This window comes from Trachemys scripta, chromosome 11 (genome assembly GCF_013100865.1).
Source record: "Trachemys scripta elegans isolate TJP31775 chromosome 11, CAS_Tse_1.0, whole genome shotgun sequence".
Classification (NCBI taxonomy): Eukaryota; Metazoa; Chordata; order Testudines; family Emydidae; genus Trachemys; species Trachemys scripta.
Genome location: NC_048308.1, coordinates 40,036,091 through 40,063,564, shown reverse-complemented (window position 1 = coordinate 40,063,564; position 27,474 = coordinate 40,036,091). Strand labels below are relative to the sequence as shown.

Here is a 27,474-nt window from a genome sequence, read left to right as displayed (position 1 = left end):
CAAAGAACTTTACAAAGTACAAAGGTTGTTTGCAGTGTTGTGTTAGGCCCAGGATATTAGAGAGAAACAAAGTCAGTGAGGTAATATTTTTTACCGGACCAACTTCTGTTGGTGAGAGAGACAAAGTTTTTGAGTTTACAAAGATGTCACTTCACCAGCCACTGTGTACAGCCCAGCAACATGGTTCTCGAGAGTAAGTGAAGAATGCTACATTTAATTGAAAATTAAGGAGAAATTTAGCAAGACAAAGTACAATTACTGAGGATGCAGTTTGGTTGTGACACTCAAGCTACTTTTGCAGGTGTATAATTGGATCTTTAATTATCATTAATTTGTATTACCAGAGAGCCCGTCATGGACCTGGACCCCATTGTGCTGCTGGGCATTGCACACAGAACAAAATGATGGTCCCTGCCCCAGAGACAATGTAAATTAAATTACCACAAAAGGGTCAGGATGTCAGTTTTAAATTTAATCTAAGGTGCACTTTCTTCAACCATTCCCCCCATTATTTTCAGTACTAACCATTCGACAATCGTTAACTAAACTAGTGACAGCGCGGAAGGTCCCCTTTCCACCCGCTTGACTTCGCGGGCTCTGCTTAGCTTACACCACCTACCAGCGTCCTTCCCCTTCCATTGCCGGTAACTTGTTACTTACCACTTCCGGCCACACAAACACGCCGGGCCCTATCTTCCAAGCCAATCAGCGCCCTGCTCTGTGCCTCCAGCAGCACCCCCGTGGATCACGTGACCCCTTTGCCTCGGCCTTGGGGGGAATGTCAGTAAGTTATCGCGAGAAGGGACGGAAGCCTGTTGGGGACCTGGCCTTTAATGTGCGGTTCGACCCGTCTGCCCGGGGTGAGTTTGTAAACAGAGCGCGGCGAGGGGAGCCCGGCAGCGCCTCCGTGGCGTTGTAGTGGGGTTGGCGCGCGGCGGCGCCGCAGCCGTAGCGGGCGGGTGAAGGGGGCGGCGCGGCCTGGGCTAGGTAGGGGTGCCCGGGAGGCATTAACATGGCGTCGCCGCTCTCCACAGAGACCCCCGCCCCCACCCCGGCCTGTGGCCCCCGCTGCCCGTAGAGCCGCGGGGTTCGGGCCGGAGCCAGCGCGGAGGAGACCGTTACCCGCCCCCGAGGTAGGGTAGTGCCCGCGCCTGCCCCAGGGAGAGGCTCCAGAGCAGGGCGAGGCTCCTTTCCCGGAAGCGGGTTGCCCTGACAGGTACAGCAGGTTCTCACCCCGTCCCTCGGGGCGGGGAGGCTGAGGGGGGCAGCGAGGCCTGCCCCTCCCCCTGCTGCTGCCACAGCCTCTCTTCGCCTGTGTCTGCCCTTGGTAGGGCGGAGGGAGACAGAAGACCCCAGGTGCCCCTCAGCAGCTGCCAAGAGGAGAGGGCAGAGCTGTCCTGCCTAGAGGGGGCTGCGTGGCCTGTGTCTGTTTCCGGCCTGGCCTGGGTTGTGGTGGTCTGCATGGGCCCATCACCATTGTGTCTGTGGTGAGTGGGAGCTGGACACTCTGTTGCCAATTGTGTGTTTTTCCTCTAGGGTCCTCTCAATAGCTAAACCTCTGACCTACTTGTGGCCCACCAAGAAGACGTTTTATGTGAGGCAGCACTGGTGTCCAGACATTCAAAGCATGATGGTTATATTCTAGGGCTTGAAAATCTTCCCTGATGCGATCCTCTCTTGCCTCAGGATTAAGTTTGCTAATTGGAGGTAGGGACTTCATGTGCTGCCACCTCCCGCCACCTATTTAATTTACATTGCAACCTCTTGATTTTCCCCCACTTATAAAATAATTCTGGTCTTGCAAATAAAATCAGTTGGGATACTCCTATCTCACATGTATTCTAGTTGCCTTTTCTTCTCCCCCCTCCATTCATCCCCCAACTAAATTGTTTGTTCTTTCCAAAAATAAATACATTTTGATCTTTTTCTTTGACCCCACAATTAATGGGTTTTGGGGTCCCCCCCCTTAACTAGTAAATTCTAGGCTGTCCGCTTCTCCAAATAAAAGAAATCTGGGCATTTTGTTTTCTACCTTCCACCCTCCACCCCCTTTAGCAAAATCTTTGTTAAAATCTCCCTTATATCCAAGTCAGTGAATTTGGATTTCATTCCCTCTATTACCCCAAGCTGTCTTTGAGTGCAGGAGTTTAATAGGGCTAAAACAAACAAAAATAGCCTCTTATGTGGCTACTGAGAATATCCTCACTTACATTAGATATAAATTATCATGCTTTAGAGCAGTGGTTTTCAAGCCTGTGGTCCCCTGGGGGGGGGGGGGGGGGGCGCAGACTATGTCTAAAATTTCCGAAGGGATCTGCACCTCCATTTGAAAGTTTTTAGGGGTCTGCAAATGAAAAAAAATGGTGAAAACTACTGCCTTAGAGTATAAGACAGCCACTAGCAGATGGGCTGAGGAAAAAAATCTCCTATGGGCAGGTTATTCCATAATTGTTAAATGCAAGATTTCTTGAACCTTTCTCTGAAGTATTGGTAGTGGCTATTATCAGAGGCCCCAATATGGCCAACACTTTTGCATATGTTTAACTTTACAACTAGTAATAGCCCCATTGGTTTAAAACAAATGTTTGCAGAACTGGGCTAGAGTGAGGATGTTGGATTAGGTAGAACACTGCTCTGATCTGGTAGTTATAACATCTATTAAAACACCATTGTGAAAATAACATTTAGCATTTATATAGCATATTACAGATTCAAAGGGCCTCATTGCAATGTGTGAAGTTTAAAAAAAAAAAATACACTAAACTTTACTGGGGTTCCTTGTTACATTAAAGGTTATTGACAGAAATTTAAATGAATAATAATATAAATGCATTTTTTGGAGGGATGGGTGGGCAACTTACTTGTTTATTATCATTTTATATTTGGGTAGTTAAAGTTGCACATTCAATATCATAATCCTGATTTGGAGGTTAGTAAGCCTAATTTTGTTGGTATATCTGTATTCTTCTTACTAGGAATTTTTGTAGCCATACAGATTCTGCCATATATCCTTCTTTCTACTCAGAAATTTTGTCTTATTTGATTGCATTAAATCTTTTGGGTTCACTGCTGCTCCCACACCTGTATAACCTAATCTGTTTGGTTTTGTATAGGATATACCCAGATAATACTGTATTCCCTTAACTTTTGACATTCAGCCGTGTTTCCAATGTGCCTATTACATCATGGTCTTCTTCCATTTTTATCCATTCTAGTTTCTTTGGTATTTTTTTCTTTGTTTAAGCTTCTTGTCTGTAGATATTTAAGACCAAAAATAAAAGCTATGTGCCAATCTTTAACTCTTAGCTGACACACGTTGCTTTTCTGAAATTTTATCTGATCTCAACCTGGCGTGCCTCCAGTTTTAAAAAATGTTTATCAAATTCCCACTTAAAAAGAACCCAGTGAAGACGTTCACAGTAACAAGCATAGTATGGTTCAGTATTATATAGTAATACTTACTGAAGTCATCAAGTGGCATGCATTCGCTAGCTTATTTAACTCCATGATCTTATTACTGTTTGCCCCGTCCGCTCTTCAACCATCCCTAGTTGCTTGTTACTCTCACTTGTTACATCTTGTCTTAAATTAGACTGTATGCTGTTATGAGCAGGTACTGCTTTCCTACACATATGTCCACCTAGTACAAAGGGTCCCTGCTCCTTCTTGGAGTTGTAGGATGTTACTGCAGTACATATAATAAATAAAAACAACTTTTTATAACACCAAATGTAGATTCTCCTGGTGTTAATGGGACACTGATAACCTACCAATCACACTTCTATGTGAAATAGCTTTACTGGTGTTACAAGAAATACCTATGAAATGCTGGCCCTATCAGTGTCAATGAGTTTTGCCATTGACTTGAGTAGGGACAAGATTCATACTCAGTGACTTAGGGCACAGCTGCAGCTATGCCACTATAGTGTAGGTTAAGTCTACATTTAAATTCTACAGTGGCACAGCTGCATTGCTGTAGCACTTATTGCAGCATCTGGAGGGATTCTCGCATCACTGGGAGGGTAACTAAGGGTGGTAACTAAGTTGACTGAAGAATTCTTCCATCGACCTAGCACTGCTTACATGCAACGCTCAGGGATGTGGATTTTTCACACCTCTGAGAGACGTAGCTAAGCTGATGTAGCTTTCCATTGCAGACCAGCCCATAGACACTTGCTACAGCGACAGAAGGGGTTTTTCCATTGCTGTAGTAAATCCACCCCATCAACAGACAGTAGCTAGGTGGATGGAAGAATAGTGGTGTTTATGCCAAGGCTTAATCACATCTTTCTGCAATGTAGCTTGGTCAACATAAATTTTAGATGTAGAATCAAAGAACCATAGGGTCGAAGGGACTGGAAGGGTCATCTAGTTTAACCCCCTGCCAAGATGCAAGATTTGGCATGTCTAAACCACCCAAGACAGATGGCTATCCAGCCTCCTTTTGAAAACCTCCAGTGAAGGAGCTTCCATGACCTCCCTATGCAGTCTGTTCCATTGTCCCATTGTTCTTACAGTTAGGAAGTTTTGGCTTTGACTGAGTCCAAGAAGTGTAGAACACCTCTATCTGTAGGTAAATGCAGACAAGATTCACAAAAGAGTGCTCAAAGTGGTCAATTCTATTATTTGGGTAAAGACACTTCTAAAGTCTACTGTTTTGTATAACAGAAATCTTACCAGTGAAACAGTTCTTCATGACAAAAACTCAAAAATGATTATTTGTATCAAATTAATAGCTATATGATAGTGTGAAACAATGTAGAAGTGAACCAATTTTTTGGCTTTATTAATAAAGTTGAAACAGTAAAAATGACCTAGCATTATTGTAGTGACAGAAGAGAAGAGTTTTCATTTTTGATTAATTGAATTTCCGTGAGAAATTTTGAGATTTAAGAACCCAGACAGGTGAATTCAGAAGATAAATCATAATTAACTTAGAAAAGAATATTATTCTGGGAATGTCTGAGAGAACTAAAATTTTATTTTTGCCAAACTGTAAGTAACCTTTGTTTCCAGATTCAGCTAATTATGTAGTGTATCATAAGATGTTGTAGCAGCTTCAGTAACAGTAGAAACAGAAATGTTGAACGGTAATGTTTTTAAGGACATAAAATGCACTTTAGTAGAGAATATGAATGTATTTAAACTTATTTTTATATCCTGTCACCCAAACTCGCATTTGCTTGCTTATTTGATCCTTCCCTATATTTGTATCAGTATTAGTAATTTGACTTTTTGATAATCCTATCAAAAAACCCCAACAAATAAAAAATTATCCCTTGCATATTGCCTGCAGTGTTTACCCTTCCACTTGCCTTTCACACAGAAATTTCGCCTTTATTCCAGCTCTGTCTTTGTCTCACCAAAGTCATACTCTCCTTGTTCCTCTGCACACACCCCATTCCATAATTAGGTCTGCTGATTCTGTTGGTCTGTGTACTGGATCTTTCTGCATCAGGTCATTTGACAATCTGGACAAATGGGTTTCCTTCTGCTTTTTCGATTTGGTAGGCAAATGTGACCAATCACCAGCTTCAAACTTTTTTTTTTTCTTTCTGTCCAGCTGCTCCTTCTGCATGGTCTCTCCGCTGCTTTCTTCTTGGAACCTCACGGGGCAGTTAGCCATTCAGACGGGCAGAAAATGCTGTGGCTGTTTGTGCTTAGATCTCTTCATGATGCTGCACTTGTTACATCCCCTCTTGCTCTTCCTCAAGATCCACTGGAGCAAGCCCAACTTTAAATTTTCTTCCCAGGGCAAACAGAATGGCCTCTTACAGCAAGGCAAATAGTGGCAGCAGCAAAATAGGAGGCTCTGGCTCTCCTTGCCTTTAGGTAGTGAGTCCTCCACCCTCTGCACAGCTCCTGTCTCGTTAGTCAGTGTTAGGAGCTTAGGCTCCTTAGGTTCCACTCCCATCTCAAATGAGACAGTGTGTACTGCAAATTCTCCTGAACTACATTCTGAGGGCCTCACTTCCTTTAGCACTGTCTTTTTATGACAAGTGGTTCTTCAAAATGGAGCCCACCCTGCTCATTTGCAGTCCTACAGGCTTCAGTGACCAAGCCCCCACTCTCCTTTGCAGGGACAGAACATTGCTCAGAAGATCCACTTGTGCAGGGACTCTGACACGCCACAGAAATTGTCATTTAAGCATCCCTCCACCCTATACGAAAGCCTCATGGCAGTACACTGGAGCACATCCTGTGCTAAGGAATGCACGGGAGCTGGCTTGGAAAGAGTATAGCTGGGTGGTAGAACAATTCTTGGAAGCCAGTAATAATTTCTCTGCCTAGTAAGTTTGAACATCAGATGAAAACCCATTGGTCCAGACTTTCAAATACGTTGTCTCAGAAGGTTGACTTATAGTAGGGAAAATCTCATTTGTGTTTTAAACACCTGAACCCTTCCTTTTCACTTTTGTTTCAGATCCTATGGTGGTGGTATACAATAGGTCTATTAAAATGAGGCATTTACCCACTTCTTTGTGGAGGGTGGATTTTCCTGTAAATGTGAAGCAGTAAATATATTTCATTTTGTTTCAGCTTTCCGCTTGTGTTCTAGGAATCTGAGAGAAGCTGTTCCAGCCCCTCCAGGTCAGTGCAGCTGTGACTTTTTTTTTTTTTTTTTTAAACTAAAAATTTTAATTTGTTTTATTTTTCATTATTTATTAAGTAGTTTAATTTGGGAGACTTTCCATCTACCAACTTCTATACTTAAGTGAAAGGTGTGACTTTCAAAGATGCTTAAAATCATCCGAATTCTCCTCCCCTAGAAATAATGGTATAATTCCCATTAACTTCAGTGGGAACTGAAATTAGGCTAAATTGGAATGCTTTTTAAAGTCTCACCCAGAAAGTATAAAAGTGTAGCAACCGAGCTAGCATTTAGAACCCTGTTACCTATTTTGAGTTGCATTGTTTCTTTTTGGCTCTAGAAGAAGATACTGCTTTTAACATTAGATAATTTTAATCCAGTAAACAAAAAAAATGGAACCCCTCTCCTCTTCCTCTTTTGCCCCTTTACCCCATTCAAGCTAACATTCCCCATGGTAAGGTTCGAAAATTAATACCTACACTTAAAGTAAATATTTTAAATAAACATACTTTCCTGTGTTCAGTTTTTTATTCTTATAGTCTGCACCACTGCTTATTTTATTGTCAATCACCTAAACGGACCTTTTGTTACATTTGTATTCTTATCTGAAAAAGACATTGTATGAAAAGAAAAATCAGGAATTAAATAAAACAAACATGCCTTTTTTTATTTTTAAGTGACCATTCTTCCTTGCCTGCTCTGGCTTACCTGTCCAGTATTTATTTTAATTGTAGTACAATAAACATTTAAGGATACAGTTTAATGCCCCTTCAAATCCAAGAGGTCTGCATTAAACATTTTTTATTAAAAGAATCTAGGGTAATTTTTCTGTGTATTTAAACAAAGTCATGAATTAATAACAGCAGTGCAGACCAAGTGGGCTACAAGCAGTCACAGCGCATATAGTATGTTTCACTACTGTTTAGGTAGCCTAATAGCTCAAAGAAATGTTCAGTTTCTGCATTTAAAAATAGTGTTTGCTTTTACATTTTCAGTGTATCATGATTCTCAGTTATGGGCCACCACTCATCCACCCTTAGTGGTGGAAAAGAAGAGAACAAGAGAGATGAATGGATTTTGATGTAATCTGCAAAAAACAAAATAATTAAAAATTTAAAATGTTAAAACTTCAAATACAGTATAGCAAGTACTCTAGCTAATGTCCACTCCACTTCCATTTGCACTCTTTTCTTTTTAAGAAGTTTTAAGTGAGATGCTTTGGGCTTGATGATTATGCTTTGCATTCACATAGAATGTCATTATATTATTTATTATTTGTATTACTGTAGTGCCTAGGAACCCTAGTTATGTCAAAATAACTTAATCTTGATGAATTAATGTTTATAAAGTATTAGCCTTTTGCTTGCAGGACAGGTGTATGGAGCTTGTTCATTTGATACAGTGAAATTTGCCCTGTAGTTAAAAGGCCCAAGAAGACACGCACTAGATCAACAATCATTGCTATAAGTTCTGTATGTTGTAAATCATTAATCATTTCAGCATTTCTCGTAGGTGAGATGCACTGTTGCCCTTCAGACTGTGTTTAAAGTGTCACCTATATTGGTAATGAAAACCTGTCAGAGAAACAAGTTTAAAACAGTTTGCTTGGCCAGTGTGGATTCTGTATAAGCTTTAAAAAAAAAAAAAAATTCTAGATTCAAAAGTGAAAAAATCTAGAGAAATGGTTTTTAAATGCTTACACTATTATGCCTTTCCATACCAATCAGACAAGCCATGTTATTCTGAACTGCCATTGTGGATAGGGCTTGAGTCTCATGCTAAATTATGTTGAATTCTGTAGGGAGGCATTCTGTATGGGTACAGTAATTGACAGATGGGTAAATACTACTTTTAAACTCTTATTTTCTTAGTTTACTGTACACTTATTTAAATATGTGGCTATGGTCAGAGAAACAGGAAGACAAGTGTGGAAATATTTTTCTTACAAGCCCAATCAATATCTAACAAAGAGCCAGTCTAATTTTTGGGAAATCATTATGCAAGTGGTCTTGATCAAGGTCACCTGCTCTGGCTGCCTAACATTGACTGGGTTCTTTAGTTTACTTGTATCATGTGTATAAATAATACAAGGACCGCAGGGCTGTCTCACAAGTACCTATCAAGGAAACAACTTCCTTTTTCCCGTTTCCATTTGCTGTATCTTAAACAGATTATTTTGGTATCTGAAGGCCTACTATGTTGCTTCCATACATCTCTCCCCATGTAGGACTAACATCAAAGCATACACATGAAGGCCAGGGATGAGGCAATACAACATACCAGTAGACAGACAGGTAGAACTACATAAGCCAAATGCCTTAGGGTAACATGGCTGAATGAGGCATATGATTCCAAAGGATACAAAATGCAGCTTCTAAGATCATCTTCCTGGGTCCATTATCCTCCTCCTGTTTCACTGCATCAAAGTCAAGCTTCTTGTCCTCACCTTCCAGAACCTTCAGAATTCTACCCTAGCTATGTGCTTTTGCTTCTCTCTCATAACATTAAACGCAGCTTCTCTGTTCTGTTTAGAACTATGCTAGTCTTGGTTAGCCATTTGTCACCTTCTTATATATGGATATATGCCTCTGCACCTCCTTCCATGCTGCCTCTTACATGTGGAATTTATTCTTTGAGCTGATCCCATAAGGCCACAGATTTCTCATCAAGTCCCAACTCTGCCCTGACACTTAAATCAGTTATTAATTATGACTCAGTTGAATGGCAGATGAGAATCATTGGCACTTACTATACAATAAAAAATCTGCAAATATATGTATGTACATCAAAATTGTATATATTTGATTTCTGTATCCCTCTCCCTTTACCCATCATATCCCACTTGTAATCTTAGATTATGAACTCCTTGGAGCAGGGAGTATTACTATGTGTTTTTGCCCTGCTAGCATTAGGGGACAAAATCCTAGTAGAGGCCTTTGGGCACTACTATTATATGAATGTTCAATCACATTTTTAAAAATTACATTCAGAGAACTTTAAGGTTGTACTATCAAACACTCGGAAGTTTAGGAAATGCCAGAACTAAGATTAGTTGTGCAACCTTAATTCAGCCCCCTTGTGCATATTCATTATAATACCACCAGTGGACCAAATTTGATGAATCCTGAAGCATATTGATCATATGCTAAGCAGATTATAATAGTCTTCAACTGTATGATCACATTTTTTTTTTCCCCACAGACCCTCAGCCTTATTCAAAGTACAGGATGACTGGTCCTCTGGAGATGAGCCAAGGTTGTGGCGTGAATGAGGCTATTGTTTGTAGGATCCCTTCCTCATTTGTTGCATAAGTTGGAAAGAGTGTAGTGAATGAAGCAGGGAACTGCAGGAAGAGAGAGAATGAATTTGTGATTAAGGCAGCTGAATGCTACTCTGGGATTGGATTCTATCTCTGCTACTGCCACAGGATTCCTGTGTCATGTGCAGCAACTCTCATAAGCCAGATTTTTCACAGGTGGTCATTACTTGTTTGTTCCTCATTGTTTGGTGTCTAACTTAACATTAGGGGCTTGATTTGCAAATATTTTATTTTATTTTATTTAAAGGAAAATTGAAAACACAGAGATTTAATTGTTGAGCTAGATGGGTGGTCTGAAGGATTGGAAACTTTACCTCCACATCAGAGACCACTACCACTAGAGCTAACAAAGTAACTGGTAGCAATCATAGTAGTATGCTGTGATTCTCTTTGTGGAGCAGCCACTTGGTGGGATTGAGACACACTTTGAGTGGGTTTCAAAGATTTTTCCTGGCTAACAGAGGAATGTTGAGATTCAATAATCCTGCATTTTATTCCAGGGTCAGGATGGGTATATGTTCTTATGATTTTCTTTACATGACACTCTTATTTCTGACTCTTGCATTTGAGTCTTGTTGCTTTCTCCTTCTCCATGGTGCCTGTGCTGGGCAACAGCAGGGAACCATTGAGATTGTGTTCCGGCCCCTGGCAGTTGGGAAAAGCAATTGCAGAGAATGGCCTACTCAGCCCCCTGGGCTAGAGCATGTTCAGTGCAGTTAAAAACAGGAGCTGTGTAGGGGTGGAGTTTGCTTAGTACAGATGGACTATTTGGAGAATTTAGCTGCCAAGCTCTAGCAAGCTTCTATGGCACATGTGCAAATGGTGATTTTTTTCAGAAGCTTCTTTATCTTTAAGCCTAAAGATTGCAAAGCTTGTCAAAATACAATTTTTCAGATGTCTATCACTCATAAAACTACCTTATGCTGTGTCCTGCAATAAAATAATGTTAACAGAGGCCAGATTAGCTTTGACTTTTGTCCAGTGAATAGTTCACTTCAATAAAACTTATTTCTTTTCCTTTCAAAGCAGAGAGTCGAACCATTTAAATTTTGGTTCCGTTGGGGTTTAGCAATGTTTCCTAACTCTCTGGTTCAGACACTAACTTAGAAAACTTTGAACTGTTTGAACTGGTTCAGATACATTTCCTGCAGATTGTCACACACTCTTAGGCTTGCATTGTAACTCTTAGAAAAGGAATATTTATTCTTGTATTCTTCAGGAACTTCTCAGTGGAATTTCATTCAAAATATTTTGTATGCAGAAATGTATCACATTTTCAAACTGTGATCTGGGTTGTTGGATTAGGATAAATCACAAGTTGCATAATACCAATATCCCATGTTATCAAGGACATACCTGAGGGACTAGGTAGGGGCAGCCTCAGTTGGGGCTGGGAGTGATTAGCAATTGGGCCAGCAGTATGGCCAGAGCAATGTACTGTATTTAGTTGGCTCTATGTGTTTAAGCCAATTACCTCAAAGACTTAATGCAACTCAAAACATTCCAAAATTCTTGTAAGATTAAAAAAGAAAGATGAAGTTATGAAGTAATTTTTGAAATCAGTAATGCAAAAAAAAGGTAGCAAAGGAAAGCAGCAGGCCTATTAAACAGTAAAAAATTCACCACCAGGGAACTGCAAACATTACAATCAAGCAATATGAAATAATTCTGTTATGAAAAACAAACAAACCTCCTTGACGTAGTGGACAGAGGGGAGACGTTCTAGGCCCAGTCAGGGAGGTGAGGTGATAATGGGGTTTTTATTAGTCAGAAAAGAACTGATACAGCACCTCTCCCCTTTCAGCTAGAACTCCCTTCACTTCCTTCCTCCTTTCAGGCCCCTCAGAGTCCCTCCGTCCCTCCTTCAAGTAGCCTCCCATAGCATAACACAATAACTGAACCTGTGCAGGGTGACTATTGGAGTGGCAGCAGGAAGGAACTTCAGTGCCAGGGAAACAAAGCCATGAACAGCCTGGAAGAACAGTGAAGCCTTACATTCTCAAGTCAAAACAAAGGTCCTGTGTTCCACACTCCTTCTGCCTTACCCACCATGTCTGAAGCCTGAGTTATTGGCCTCTAGCACTCACCAGCAAGCAGGAGGAGATGGTGAGGGGAGGGAAGTGTTCTCTTCCATGGGGAGTCCTCTACCCGGGCATAATTAATTGAGAACTACCAATCCCAGAATACTTTTATCCCCCCTCCTCCTCCTCTCATTTCCGGTTGCTTCTTGGGAAGTGTAATCTGTGCTTCTCTCTCTCTGTAAGGTTGGCGCATCCTGAGAAGACACTCCCTACCGCCTGATGATTGAACCTGTTACTTTGAACTGGTTACTGGTTTTTGTTTTTTTGGGTTTGATTCCCATTTGGGATCAATATGAGTCAGAGGTTTTCAGTCTGGGGTCAGTTCTAGTTCACTCATAAAAACTTTTCTAAATCGGTTTTTGATTTCAGTTCAACTTGTTTCAAAGGGATTGACTTTTGATCAGAAATTAAATATAAAAAATAAAGGATCATTTCCCTCTCAACCCAATAGATTTAAATCAGATAATCACTCTATATGCTATTTTATATTGTCCTAATCCTGTACTAAAAGGGAGAATAGGCTGGGGTCTGCACCTCTTTCACTCCTCCACCCCTCCCCCACCAGTATGGGGATGTACTGTTTTTACCCTCCCTCCACGGCTGGGAGGGGGACATGCTGTACACACCCACACAAACCCCTGTAGGGATGGGGACAAGCTTGCAAACTCAGCTGCTGGTTCTGGAGCCCAAACTGCGCTTTGTTAAGAGTTACGAAAATTTCAGAGTTACGGACAATCTCCATTCCTGAGGTGTCCGTAACTCTCAGGTTCAACTGTATTTGGAACAAGCTAGATCTGCTAGAGGCACTCTGATACTGTACTATTTCGTCTGGTATGGAGTTAGCTTGCCCCTTTGAAGATCAGCAACAAGGTATACTGTCATGGTGGACAGATAGAGGCAGTTGTGCCCTTTCTAATTCTTTATCATGATTGTCTTCAGACTTTTGGAAATCCTAAAGGCTACAAAGCTGCTTCAACCATCTCCAATATAGGAGTTGTCCACCAGTGCCCCTTGGAGAGAGATCCAGCAACGTTTAGTTAATTAATGTCAAGGCCTAACTGAGACTAGCCCATGTTAGATTTGAAACTGAACCAAGAAAAAAAAATTCGGAATGGAGTACAGCAGAACTGGGATGACGTTCTCTCTGGGAAGACTTTCAAGCATCCATTGAAAAATTCAAGAGGACTACATATTCCAGTATCCTCTTAACAATGCTATCTATAGTGTAGCCTGGAGTTTAGACAAATTCTTTTTTGTGCCATGGCACTTGCCTGTGTTCCTGTAAATCTTTACAAAAATGATGATGATAGTACATATCAACAGCCTGCTTAACAGTTCAACAAATACTGAATGCCTTCGGAAACCTGGGACAGGTCATGAACTCTTTGAAGGGAATAGCAGAACAATTTCAGTCCATGGTTTGTCTTGGTATTCACACTCTGATATGTCAACCTGTCCCTCAGCAGCCAAAGTCAGAGATTCTTAAGTGTTTCTTCTTGGAATAATCTCTTCTTTGCTCCTGATCTGAGGTAGTCAAAGTCCTTTACTGTTGAACATGTATGTAACAGAATCAATACCTTGGAACCTCTTGCACTATATCTTTGCTGCTTCTGCAGTTAAGTGCTTATGGCTAGTATCACTAGCTCTCCTTTATTATGTGTGTAGTAGCCAAAAGATCTATCCAGTGGTTGTGAGACAAATTTAGTAAAGGGGAGTGGGATCTCTACCCTTTTGGAACAAGTCTGTCAGCAGTGGATATCCGTGACATACATCAGTGATGAAGGCCAGTTTAATGGATCTATCTGAAAACAGTTGAGCTGTCTCATGTCTAAAGGTTAGTGATGTACTAGAGAGAATATACATCCAGTGAAAATTTAGGCATTTCCAAAGGTCTCATGACCTTCAGCGTCCAAACTGTTGAAGGAGAAGCAGATTTGATCTGTGCATAGCACATTCTGTTAATAAAGCTGCCATTGCTTGCTTCATCTAGCAAAGCAGTAGTTGAAACCACCATTCATTGGAGCTGCCTAAAGATACTTTTTTTCAATGATATTTTCTTAAACTTCTGAATCTATTTCTTATGGGGGTTAAATAAACTTACGGGCTGGGAGTATGTGTCATTTCTCAGGTCATCAAGCAGTTTGGTTGCTTCATTTCATTATCATCTATCTCCGAATGTTAAAATGGAGTGGCCTTGTAATGATCTCTTGAATCCACAAATACTATCCACTACCTATCCTGTTCTTGGTTACGTAGAGAAGGAGGTCTATGGATGTTTTTGGTTTTGTTTTGGTTTTTTTTGAATCCGCTGGTCTGAAGAAATACAATTGCATTTTCTTTCACCATCCCTCTCTTTGCTTCTGTCTTCCTCATTACATGTTTTATTTTTTTTTTAAATCTGTCTCTGTATCTCAGATGAACCAAATCAGACTTATCTTTATAAGTAGATCTTATTCTTCTATGGTATCATGATACTTGCAGGGATCCAGATAAGAGAAATTTCATTAGAAACAGTCTGAATTTTGTTTTTGTTTTTCTTCTCAGTAGTGTTCCTGTATTTTTGTTCTGGATTTTTTTCCCACCTCTCTGAGATTTTAGATTAATTAAAGAATTGTGGTTTCTCTTTTTTATACACTGCCTTCATGTAAATATAGACAGTAGTGAAACTCGTGTGTTAGAAGAGCACTCAAGTAAGACAAGGCAATGGCAAAGAAGCTAAATGAATTATTTGCATTGGTCTTCGGTACAGAGGATGTACAAGATACCCACATCAGTGTTGTTCTTTTTGGATGACAGCTCTGAAGCACTGTCCCAAATTGATGTCAGTAGAAGAGATTTTAGAATAAATTGATAAATTAAACAATAATAGGTCACCAGGACCAGATGGTATTCACTCAAGAATTCTGAAGGAACTTAAATAGGAAATTGCAGAACTATTAACTGTGGTATGTAGCCTATCACTGAAATCAGCCTCTGTACCAGAGGAAGGTAACTAATGTTAACAGTTTTTAAAACGGGCTTTAGAGGAGATCCTGGCAATTACAGGCTGGTAAGCCTAACTTTGGTACTGGGCAAATTGGTAGAAACTATAGTAAATAATGGAATTGTCAGATACAGATAAACATGATTTGTTGGAGAAGAGTTGCAATGGCTTTTGCAAAAGGAAGTCATGCCTTGCCAATCTATCAGAATTATTTTCAGGAGTCAACAAGCATGTGGATAAGGGTGATCCTATGGATATGGTATGCTTGGAATATCAGAAAGCCTTTGACAAGGTCCCTCACCAAAGGTTCTTAAGGAAACTGGGGGCTTGTCTAAACTTACAGAACTGTAGCAGCTATAGCACTTAGTGAAGAAGCTACCTACGCTGACAGGAGAGCGTCTCCTGTTGACATAGGTTCTCCATTTCCCCAAAAGGGGGAAGCTAGGTCGAAGGGAGAAGCCCTCCCATCAACATAGTGCTGTCTACACCAGGAGTTAGGTCAGTATAACTCTGTGACTCATGCTTGCATAAAACTGTGTATTAAATTGAAAAATAGTAGTTATGAGAAGGAAGACTGTATTTATGGAGAGAGAAACTCAAATACTATTTATTCATAAATAGCAAGAATTCAGTGCAATCTGAACCTGATCCAGGGTAATGAATGATATTATATAATTTATCCAGACACATTACAAGGGAATAACTGCATTTTGTTTGTTTAGCATGCACAATAATTGTTTTCTTTAATTACAGTTCATTGCCATGAAAAGGAGAATGTGATTAAACTGCTCACCTTATGAAATTTGGCTTACATGTGAATCTGCCAGGTATAGACGTGTGTGTGTCTCTCTCTCTGTCTGTTTAGAGCATTGCTAAGTAAAGTAACATTTTGATCTTCTGCTGACTTCTTGTACATAATATTTACCTAAAGACTTTATATATCATTATTATTATTTATTTTTATTGTAGTATTTCTGAAGTGGTATTGAAATGTAGCCTTTTTAAAAAATAATATTTATAAAAATAATTTCTGCTGTGGAGATGTACATAGGCATCCCTAATACACCGACTTGGCTTTAAAGGTTGATCATGAGAAATTCAGGGAATGTGTTGTTTTCCCTGGCTTATTGGTGCTGTGTGCTTGGCTCTTTGGATGTTATATGCTGTTGACTCATATTTAGTTTGTAATCCACTATGACCCCAAGATCCCTTTCCACAGTACTTCTTCCTAAGCAGTCATTTCCCATTTTGTATCTGTGCAACTGTATTATCAAATACTTAGCTCACTGCAATCAGAAGAGAGGCAGGGTGGTTCTTGCTAGTGGAATACTAAAATCTTTAGTAATTCTTCCAGCCTGGGCTTTGGAGGTTGATGTATTGGTAACTTGTTGCAATTACTTTTAAATATTTTGAGATGTCTTTTTTGTTTTTGTTTTTCCTGTTTTTATCATTTCAACCTAGGTAATACAAAGACCTGTGGAATATGAGTGATGACAAACCCTTTTTATGCACTGCCCCTGGATGTGGCCAGGTAATAGGATGCTTTGAATCTATTAATGTTGGTCAAGTAGACAAACACAGGTAAATGTATTTTATGTTAGATTGAAGAGTAGAAATATTTCTTAATGACAGATGTTGGAAAGTAACTGCATGCTGTAATTATTTTGTAAAGCAGGTGACAGCAAGAATTTTCAGTAATTTTTAAAAAATTTCAAATATGCTATCCAGAGGATAGATTCTTTAAAAAAGAAAAACAAAAGAAAAACCCCACAATTGTTATATCTCTGTCAGAAAAAACACTTTGTTTTAATTCTGCATTTGTAATTTTCTAAATGGAAACAAATAATGCATTAATTTGCATAATAGTGATCACATTCTTAACTCTCTAGAAGGAATTAGCAGAAAAACAAGTGCAATACAAAGTGTAATACAGCTCCAGTATTCATGATATCTGTAGAGGTTAAATGATAGCAGGGCCCTTGTATAGTGAAGCCTGGGGGCATACTTTAAGTTTCGGTAAACATCTCAATTTTCCCCAATGCATTGTTATAATCCAGTACTAGCCTACTGGTTCTGTCATCCTTCAGGAAGGAGGCCTTCCCATTGATTGGTCAGCTTCAGAGAAAATCCCTTACAAATGGGCTGTACAGGGAACTGAAATCCCATTCTGGTCTTGTGCATTTCCAAATTTCCCTCCCATTTTGAGCTGAAGCGTAACTTTTTTAAAAAGGCCCAGAGGCAATACTTGCAATTACGGACAGTAACCTAGCTTCAGTACCAGGCAAACTGGTTGAAACTATAGTAAAGAATAGAATTATCAGACACATAGATGAAAACAATATTTTGTTGAAGGGTCAACACGGCTTTTGTAAAAGGGAAATAACATCTCACTAACCCTATTAGAATTCTTTGAGGGTGTCACCAAACATGTGGACAAGAGTGATCTGCTCAATATAGTGTACTTGGACTTTCAGAAAGCCTTTGACAAGTTCCCTCACCAAAGGCTCTTAAGCTAAGTAAACAGTCATGGGACAAGAGGGAAGGTCCTCTCCAGGATGAGTAACTGGTAAAAAGATAGGAAACAAAGGTAAGAATAAATGGTCAGTTTTCACAGTGGAGAGAGGTAAATAGTGAGGTCCCGCAAGGCTAAGTGCTGGAACCAGTGCTGTTCAATATAACTCATAAATGATCTGGAAAAAGGGGTGAACAGTGAGGTTGCAAAATTTGCAGACAATACAAAAATTACTCAAGATAGTTAAGTCCAAAGCAGCCTGCTTTGGACTTACAAAAGGGGCTCTCAAAACCGTGTTATTGGGCCAGGAAAGAGCAAATGAAATTCAATGTTGATAAATGCAAAGTAAAGTGTATCTTGTAAAACATCATCCCACCTACACATATATAATGATGAGTTCAAAATTAGCTATTACCACTCGAGAAAGATCTTGTAATTTTCCGAGGATAGATCTCTGAGAACATCTGCTCAGTGTGCAGTGGCAGTCAAAAAAGCTAACAGAATGTTAGTAACTATTAGGAAAGTGATAGATAATAAGACAGAAAATATCATAATGTCCCCATATAAATCCATCGTACGCCCACACCTTGAATACTGTGTGTAGTTTTGGTCACCCCATCCGAAAAAAGCTGTATTAGCATTGGAAAAAGTGCAGAGAAGGGCAACAAAAATGATCAGGTTATGAAACAGCTTTCATATGAGAAAAGATTAAAAAAGACTGTGACTGTTCAGCTTAGAAAAGAGACGACTAAAGGGGGATATGGTGGAGAAAGCGAATAAGGAAGTGTTATTTATCCCTTCACATATCACGAAAACTGGGGATCACTCAATGAAATTAGTAGGCAGCAGGTTTAAAACAAACATAAAGAAGTAAGTCATCTTCACACAATGCCCAATCAACCTGTGGAAGTCATTGCCTGCGGATGTGAAGGCCAAAAGGATAAGTGGGTTCAAAAGAGAATTAGACAAGTTCATGATGGATGGATTCATCAATGACTATTAGCCAAGATGGTCAGGGATGCACACCCATGCTGTGGGTGTCCCTAAGGTTCTGACTGCCAGAAGCTGGGAATGGATGACAGAAGATGAACCTCTTGATAATTGCCCTGTTCTGTTCATCCCTTCTGAAGCATCTGGCACCGTCCACTGTCAGAGGACAGGATGGTGGGCTACGTGTACCATTGTTCTGACCAGTATGGCCATTCTTATGCTCTCATAATGTGAGGCTTTCACGCCTTCTCAACTCACATCAGGATTGGAAAAGGGGTACTATATTTTGTTCTAGGTTATTAATCTTGTTTTTCTTTCCTTCCGTACTGGTATGGCCCAGCTTCTGTGGTTTTAGGTAATACTTGAGGTTTTCTTGATGCAAACAGTGATCAGATATTCACTTTTATTTTATCTGCTCACAATTTTGTCAATATCCACTGCAAACTTGCAAGTGGTCCTTCCTGCAGGGTGTAGTGAGGAAGACATATGTAGACTTCAGGGGGAAGTGCCAGGATGTGAATCTCTCAGCCTGGTTCAGTTTGTAGTGGGAGTGGTAGCCTATATCACGTAATGAAGCGCACACTAACTTTAAGGAACTAGGGCTTGATAGTTAGATGGACACAACTCTCATAATAGAGTGAAAGTTAATATTACACATCACATCTGGGCAGCCTGTGGTTAGGTCCCCCTGAGCAGACTGAAGACCTTTTAATTGTTACCTACATAATCATCATAAGAATAGGTATGTAATCTATGGTCTGAAAATGTAGCTGCCCATAGCTGTCGGGGTATTCCACATGTAGATGAGTATAATTTTCCAGTGTATTAAATAATATTGAAGCTAATAAGCCATTTTCCTTTAGGCTTGTCTTCTGTGTTTCTTATCATGTACTAATGACTGCTCAATTTATACTTATTCTGTAAGGAAAAGTCATTGCGTTCTTGCAGATAGTGGGGTTTGGTTTATGTGGGTGTTTTGTTTTTTGCACAATGTTGCTTTACAGAAGCAACAAGATTTATTTTAATACAACTCTAGGATTTGTTCTTAGTCTTATTCAGTACCATTTGTCTGGCAGTGTCTAAGTCCTGAGTGGTAACATTGACTCTGAATTTGATTTCTTGTCAGTTTAAGTGAGACTTTGATCATCATTTTAACATCGAATTGTGTATTTAATTTCTGATTGTAATGTTTATAATTGAAAGATTCAAGGAGGTGAATGTTCTTTGATTTTTTTTTTTAAAGGAAATTTTAAAGTATTACATTCAAGAGTTCAGCATACTTTTATTTTTGAAAGAATGTTATGGCTTATAGACTCATAGACTTTAAGGTCAGAAGGGACCATTATGATCTTCTAGTCTGATTTCCTGCACAACGCAGGCCACAGAATCTCACCCACCCACTCTTGTAACAGCCCCTGAACTATGTCTGAGCTATTGAAGTCCTCAACTTGTGGTTTAAAGACTTCAAGGTGCAGAGAATCCTCCAGCAAGTGACCCGTGCCCCATGCTGCAGAGGAAGGTGAAAACCCCCCAGGGCCTCTGCCAATCTGCCCTGGAAGAAAATTCCTTCCCGACCCCAAATATGGCATCAGCTAAACCCTGAGCATGTGGGCAAGACTCACCAGCCAGACACTCAGGAAAGAATTCTCTGTAGTAACTCAGATCCCACCCTATCTAGTGTCCCATCACAGGCCATTGGGCATATTTACTGCTAATAGTCAAAGACCAATTAATTGCCAAAATTAGGCTATCCCATCATACCATCCCTTCCATAAACTTATCAAGCTTAGTCTTGAAGCCAGATATGGCTTTTGCCTCCACTGCTCCCCTTGGAAGGGTATTCCAGAACTTCACTCCTCTGATGGTTAGAAACCTTTGTCTAATTTCAAGTCTAAACTTCCTGATGGCCAGTTTATATCCATTTGTTCTTGTGTCCACATTGGTACTGAGCTTAAATAATTCCTGTCCCTCCCTGGTATTTATCCCTCTGATATATTTATAGAGAGCAGTCATATCTCCCCTCAGCCTTCTTTTGGTTAAGCTAAACAAGCCAAGCTCTTTGAATCTCCTTTCATAAGATAGGTTTTCCATTCCTCTGATCATCCTATAGCCCTTCTCTGAACCTGTTCAAGTTTGAATTCATCCTTCTTAAACATGGGAGACCAGAACTGCATACAGTATTCCAGATGAGGTCTCACCAATGCCTGGTATAACGGTACTAACACCTCCTTATCTCTACTGGAAATACCTCGCCTGATACATCCCAAGACCGCATTAGCTTTTTTCACAGCCATATCATATTGGTGGCTCCTGTGATCAACCAATACTTCAAGGTCCTTCTCCTCCTCTGTTACTTCCAAGTGATGTGTCCCCAGTTTATAACAAAAAATTCTTATTAATCCCTAAATGCATGACCTTGCACTTTTCACTATTAAATTTCATCCTATTACTATTACTCCAGTTTACAAGGTCATCCAGATCTTCCTGTAGGATATCCCGGTCCCTCTCTGTATTGGCAGTACCTCCCAGCTTCGTGTCATTCGCAAACTTTATTAGCGCATTCCCACTTTTTGTGCCAAGGTCAGTAATAAAAAAGATTAAATAAGATTGGTCCCAAAACCAATCCCTGAGGAACTCCACTAGTAACCTCCTTCCAGTATGACCCGTTGTAGTCTCCCCTTTAACCAGTTCCTTATCCACCTTTCAATTTTCATATTGATCCCCATCTTTTCCAATTTAGTTAACAATTCCCCACATGGAACCGTATCAGATGCTTTACTGTAATTGAGGTAAATTAGATCTACTACGTTTCCTTTGTCTAAAAAATCTGTTACCTTCTCAAAGAAGGAGATCAGGTTGGTTTGGCACGATCTACCTTTTGTAAAACCATGTTGTATTTTGTCCCAATTACCATTGGCCTCAATGTCCTTAACTACTTTCTCCTTCAAAATTTTTTCAAAGACCTTACATACTACAGATGTCAAACTAACAGGCCTGTAGTTACCCAGATCACTTTTTTTCCCTTTCTTAAAAATAGGAACTATGTTAGCAATTCTCCAGTCATACGATACAACCCCTAAGTTTACAGATTCATTAAAAATTCTTGTTAATGGGCTTGCAATTTCATGTGCCAGTTCCTTTAATATTCTTGGATGAAGATTATCTGGGCCCCCTAATTTAGTCCCATTGAGTTGGTTGAGTTTGGCTTCTCCCTCGGATGTGGTAATATGTATCTCCATATCCTCATTCCCATTTGTCATCCTACCATTATCCCTAAGCTCCTCATTAAAGACTGAGGCAAAGTATTTGTTTAGATATTGGGCCATACCTAAATTATCCTTAACCTCCACTCTATCCTCAGTGTTTAATGGTCTCACTTCTTATTTCTTTGTTTTCTTCTTCTTTATATGGCTGTAGAACCTTTTACTATTGGTTTGAATTCCCTTTGCAAGGTCCCAACTCTACATGGCTTTTGGCCTTTCTCACTTTATCCCTACATGTTCTGACCTCAATAAAGTAGCTTTCCTTGCTGATCCCTCCCATCTTCCACTCCTCGTAAGCTTTCTGCTTTTTCTTAATCACCTCTCTGAGATGCTTGCTCTTCCAGCTTCGTCTACAACTCCTGCCTAGGACTTTTTTCCCCTTTCGTGCGATGCAGGCTTCTGATAGTTTCAGCAACCTTGACTTGAAGTAAATCCAGGCCTCCTCTGCCTTTAGATCTACAAGTTCTTCAGTCCAATCCACTTCCCTAACTAATTTCCTTAATTTTTTAAAGTTAGCCCTTTTGAATTCAAAAACCCTAGTCACAGATCTATTTTTGTTTATCCTTCCATTTAGTTTGAACTGAATTAGCTCATGATCGCTCGAACCAAGATTGTCCCCTACAACCATTTCTTCTATGAGGTACTCACTACTCACCAAAACCAAATCTAAAATGGCATCCCCTCTTGTTGGTTCAGCAACTACTTAGTGAAGGAATCCATCAGCTATCGCATCCAGGAAAATCTGAGCCCTATTATTACTACTAGCACTTGTCCTCCCAGTCTATATCTGGGAAGTTAAAGTCTCCCATGATCACACAATTCCCATTAGTATTTACTTCTTTAAAAACATTAAAGAGGTCTTTATCCATATCCAAATTGGATCCCGGCGGTCTATAGCAAACCCCAAGAACTATCCCAGGGAGGCTCTAGTAGCTTATATTTAAAAGAAATCAAGAGTAATCCTAATCTGAAACATTGTTCTTTCAAGTAATTTCTGCTTAGCTTTTCGGGCTCTATACCATGGAGTTAGACTGAAAAAACTCGATTGTGTGGCAGGTTTCAGAAGTAACTTATGTGATGTGAATTATATTAAAAAATGGCAAACATTTTTTTTTAAGTATAAAGTAGTAGAAATCAATGAGAATTGTGGCTTTTTGTCATCATGGTAAATGCTGTTGCTGCATGTATGCACAGTGAGCAGGTAAAATATGTGCTCGTTACTGCATTACAATAAAGGGAAAACCAACCTGCACTATGCCTTGCTCTAGCAGTGCCACAGGTCCCTCATTTTCATGAGCACTGAAATATTCACCAAGCTTAAATAAAAATAGATTTAAGGGACATCATCAATTTAAAAATGTAATTTCTTTCTGAATATTTTACTTGTTACAAGAATCATTGAGGATTGATGTGATTGAAAGGGAGTAGACGAAAATAGGTTTTGTGCATTTGACAAAATAGTTACATTGTTTAACAATTTTCCCTGTAAAGTTGATCAGTTTCCACTTTGGTTTGTTAGGCTATTTTACATTTTTTTAAAGAAGTAACATGTAGAGTGGGGCTCAGGGGCAGGTAGACAATAATACCTGAAAGTACTTTTAGCTAATTTAAAAAAAAACTGACTAGCACTCAAGTTGATAGCATCTCTTCAAGAATTTAATTTTTAAAAATGCAATGATTTAAAAAATCCATATTAACTGAAAAAAATAAACTAAATGCTCAAAACTTCATTGGCCCGGAGTTGTTTACCTTCACTTGTCTTGTGCCCTTTCAGAATGTGGAGTGTGGCTAACTTAAACATCTGAAAACCCAGAGTGCAGGGATAAGGATATATTCCATCCCAACAATACAACCTTAACTGTACTTTCACTGGAGCTGGCAGTAGGGTAATGCAAAGGTTAATAAACTGTCAATGGAAGTGGAGGATTCTCCATCTTTTGATGTCTTCAAATCAAGCCTGGATTATTTTCTGGAATATGGTTTAGTCAAATACAAGGCATTAGACTCAATGCAGCAGTAACTGGATGAAATTCTCTGGCCTGTCTCATACTGGAAGTCAGAATTTATGTTCTAATGGTCCTTTCTGGCCTTAAAATCTCTGAATCTAGAGTAAGTAGATCTGAGAAAGGACTAAGCATGTCTTATTATTTGTGTTAAGTTCCACAGATTTGACTTCTGACATTTATCTGCATGGACTCCAGCTATATTCACTGTGTTAGGTGTACTTGTTTTGAATGATGGAGGGATTAATTGGAACAACTTGGTAGAGCTGTGACTGTGATATAAAGAGCGGTGCAGGTGTACCTTGAGGGATCAAGTATGCTTCATTTCAGCATTGAGTTTTGTAGATTGTCAGTAGAGTTGCGCCAGTTACCTTGTCATGAAGATTATCAGCGGTGTAATGGCATACATGACAGTGGTGTCCGGGGCTTTGTGAGGGATAAGTGAAGGTAATGTCTCAGAACAAATCCTCAGGCCAAGGATGAAAGTGTGGTAACATTTTTGCAAATCTGGGGTGGTTTGTGTGGAGTAAACTCAGTGTTTGAGTGTAGACCAAGGGGAGGTAGGTAGTTTCCTATACCTGACGTAAACCCAAGGTTTGCCTTGGAAAAGAGAAGGTACTAGACTTTATCCTACTGTGCTCGTATGCTGTAGCATCTATGTTGTGAATGTATGTAATTGGTATGCTGAGGAATTGCTCTAAAAGAGCAGAGTTAAGATTGCATTGCAGGGGTTGCATGTACCTTAACTTCCCAGGTTTTCAGAGGTTTAAGTTTAGCCATTCTCCACATTTTGGAAGGGCACAAAGCATGACTGGGTAACATTAACTCTGCCTTAATGAAGTTTTGGCAAAATTAATTTCCTTTTGAGTTTAAAAAAATAATAATAATAATTTCTCAGTGTGCTTATGTACCACAGCCCAGCTCTCCACCTCCATTGCCTCTGTCTCCTTGGCAGTGATTACCCCAGCCGCAGAATACACTGTCCGCATGTTAGTGTCTTCAGTGCCCCTACATCATCTCCCCATCTCTCTGCCTGCCTGGCACAGCTTGGTTCTCTCTCCTCAGCCCTCCTGTCCAGGAGAAGCAGGCATTAGCATGGGACCTGCAGTTTGAGAAACTGGGAAAGAGATGCAGCAACGGTGCAAGGACTAATGTCGAGTCGGGCGGGGGGCGTTTTTTTGAAGGGAGGGGTGAGGTCATCAGAGGAAGGATGATCCAGTGGTTAGGTGCTTCAATTCCCTTCTTCGCCATAGACTTCCTGTGTGACCTTTGTCAAGTCACTTAGTGTCTCTGAATCTCAGTTTCCTAACTGTAAAATGGGAATGATAGCACTTCCTTACTTCACAGAGGTGTTGTGAATGTAAATACGTTAAAGATTGAGGCACTCGGATACTACAGCGATAGGGGCCATGTAAGTACCTATAATTTATGTTAATATTGATGGTTGGGGGCGGGGAGGGGCAAAGCAGAAGCCACTCCAGTATCACCTGCTGCACACCTCTGACCCCCCTTTCACTCCACTCTTTCCTGCACTACTCCAACCCCCATATTCCTCCAAGCTGCTCAAACTCTCCTATTACTGCTCTGACACTGCTCTGTCTCCTCCAACATTCCCTCCATATGCCTGCTGCTTTGAGCCCTTTCCACACATTTATCAGCTGCACCCTTCTCCTTGGCACTCCATGCCCCTGGTGATCTTGGAGGGGCTATAGGTAAGTGGGAAGGTGATGGGGCTATGAGGATTCCATGTATCGGCTGAAACCAGGAAGAGGCAGGTGGTGGAGAAAAAGTCCCTAGCCCAAATCTCGCCCTAGTGTATGGGGAAGAGGCTCTAGACATCCATCTTCAGCAGAGGATCCAGATCGTGTCTCACACATGGTGAGGCAAGGACTCAGACTTCCCCGTGAAGGGCAGGAACTCCCCAGATCCTGGCTTACATGCAAAGTGGGAGGGACAGGGGCTAAGACCCCCCCATGAGAGGCAGGAGCCCCCGGCTCCTTGAGCTCACCTTCTAGCCCCCAGCTGTGGGGCTGTGAATGGGAGGCATCTCCCCCATCCCCACCTTTCTGCTGACACTACCTGACCCGGGCAGGCTAGGGGAGGGGAGAATGTGGGGAAAACCAGTATTTGAATTATCCTTGGTGTGTTTGGTCCCTCAGTAGCTGTGCCAGAATACAGCCCTAAGCTGAAAAGCTCCCATCCCACCCCCCATATTCCTTCACTGCTCTGACACCACACCCACACACACACACACTCCCCAGCTGTGTCTCAACAAAGTAATAAGAATTTGAAAAAATTGTGAAAAGCTCCTGAGAATGAGTTGTGCAGTAGGTACCTCTTGACCAATGACACATAGACTTGCTATCTTTTTGATCACACTCAGTTACATTGGTCAGGAAACAGACAAAGACTGACTTGTGATTTAGTTACTCTGTCTAGTGGTCTCTCATCTTCTCTCTATTTAATTAATGGTAATTTCCTGGACAATACTTCTAAAGTAAAATCCACATGCAGATTCTGATTTTAGAGCAATTTAAAATATTGCTCTTAAACCAGAAACATTGGTCTTGGTAAAACTTCCAAAAGCAGCCCTGCAGAATGCAGGCAAAGAGCAAGGATGTGCACAACGCACCTTCTCTGAAAGCTGCCAAGGGTGGGGATAGAACTCAAAATGGATGAGTACAATGAACACAACATGTTTCCTGAAGCCATCTAGTTATTGTGACAACAACCTGCCTCGCACCCTTGCTGCACACGTGCATTTCCATCTCTTTGGCTCATCAATTTTGGCAAAAGCCATTCTGGAGATATAAACTCTGTCAATAACTTTTTCAGTATTGTATTGAGTGGGTGTCATGTGCTAGCTAAATTAAATGTTGAGTGAATGAGATCAGTTTTGGGACTGTTGGAGCCATAATCTGAGTTCCAGGTGTGTGCAAAAAAATAAGATTTTGTAAAAAGCTGAGGGACTGTATCTTGGGGAGGACTCACCTTGCTTAAATGATCCCTTTATGGATTATTAACCCTACTCTACAGGCCCACGTGGCACAGCAAAGACAATCCAAGTAGGAATGTGGATTTTAGAGCATTCACAATGGTCAACCCTTAAACAAAAAGCCATGTTCAACCTTAACCATATTTCAACCTTAGCTATGGCAGAAAACCAACTCTTCTGTAATTGCAAAACCACAGAGGTTACTGTGCTCAGACAATAAATGTTTATAATACTCCTTTTGTGTCAAAAGTGTATCTTGACTTTTTGATGACTGTAGGGTTCTTCACAGTATCTTCACTTTTACTGACTCATAGTGTTGTTACTTAATTATTGCGGACATTCTTTAGCAGTAGTGTGTATATGTATTTTTAGTTAACTTTTTCTGACCACTTGATGGTAGAATATTATATCCAGCATTAACAAGAACAGATGTGTATCTGTTTAAAAAAAAAAAAATCAACTGATATTTTAGTGATAATGATGGTTTTACATGCTGTGAAAATGACTTTCCATATAATTCACTTCAGTCAAATTCAAAGTTTTAACTGTACTTTAAAACTTTTTGCCACAGCGTTTTACCAACGAGGATCATTTGGCTGTCCATAAACATAAACATGAGATGACACTGAAATTTGGTCCAGCTCGTAATGACAGTGTCATTGTGGCTGGTTAGTATATACTTTTATTAAGTTATCCATCTTTCTCCTGGAATGTGCACAAATTTTGTGGGGCTTTG

General features: G+C 40.2%; 1 protein-coding gene across 6 annotated transcripts in view; it reads left to right on the top strand.

Annotated features, from left to right (window-relative positions):
* The first annotated feature begins 743 nt into the window (after positions 1-743).
* ATF2 (activating transcription factor 2) overlaps positions 744-27,474 on the top strand; it is an 84,846-nt gene continuing 58,115 nt past the window's right edge. For 4 of the 6 annotated variants that reach the window (XR_004647660.1, XR_004647658.1, XR_004647659.1 and 1 more), the window contains exons 1-5: positions 744-860; positions 6,541-6,591; positions 15,729-15,802; positions 16,437-16,506; positions 27,310-27,406. Coding sequence is in view for 1 of the 6 variants with exons in the window: in XM_034785533.1 (XP_034641424.1) it covers positions 16,459-16,506; positions 27,310-27,406 (145 nt within the window). In the remaining 5 variants the exon portion in view is untranslated. Of the gene's footprint in view, positions 861-6,540; positions 6,592-15,728; positions 15,803-16,436; positions 16,507-27,309; positions 27,407-27,474 lie in introns of those variants that run through there. The other 2 variants (XM_034785535.1, XM_034785534.1) reach the window with 1 other exon arrangement.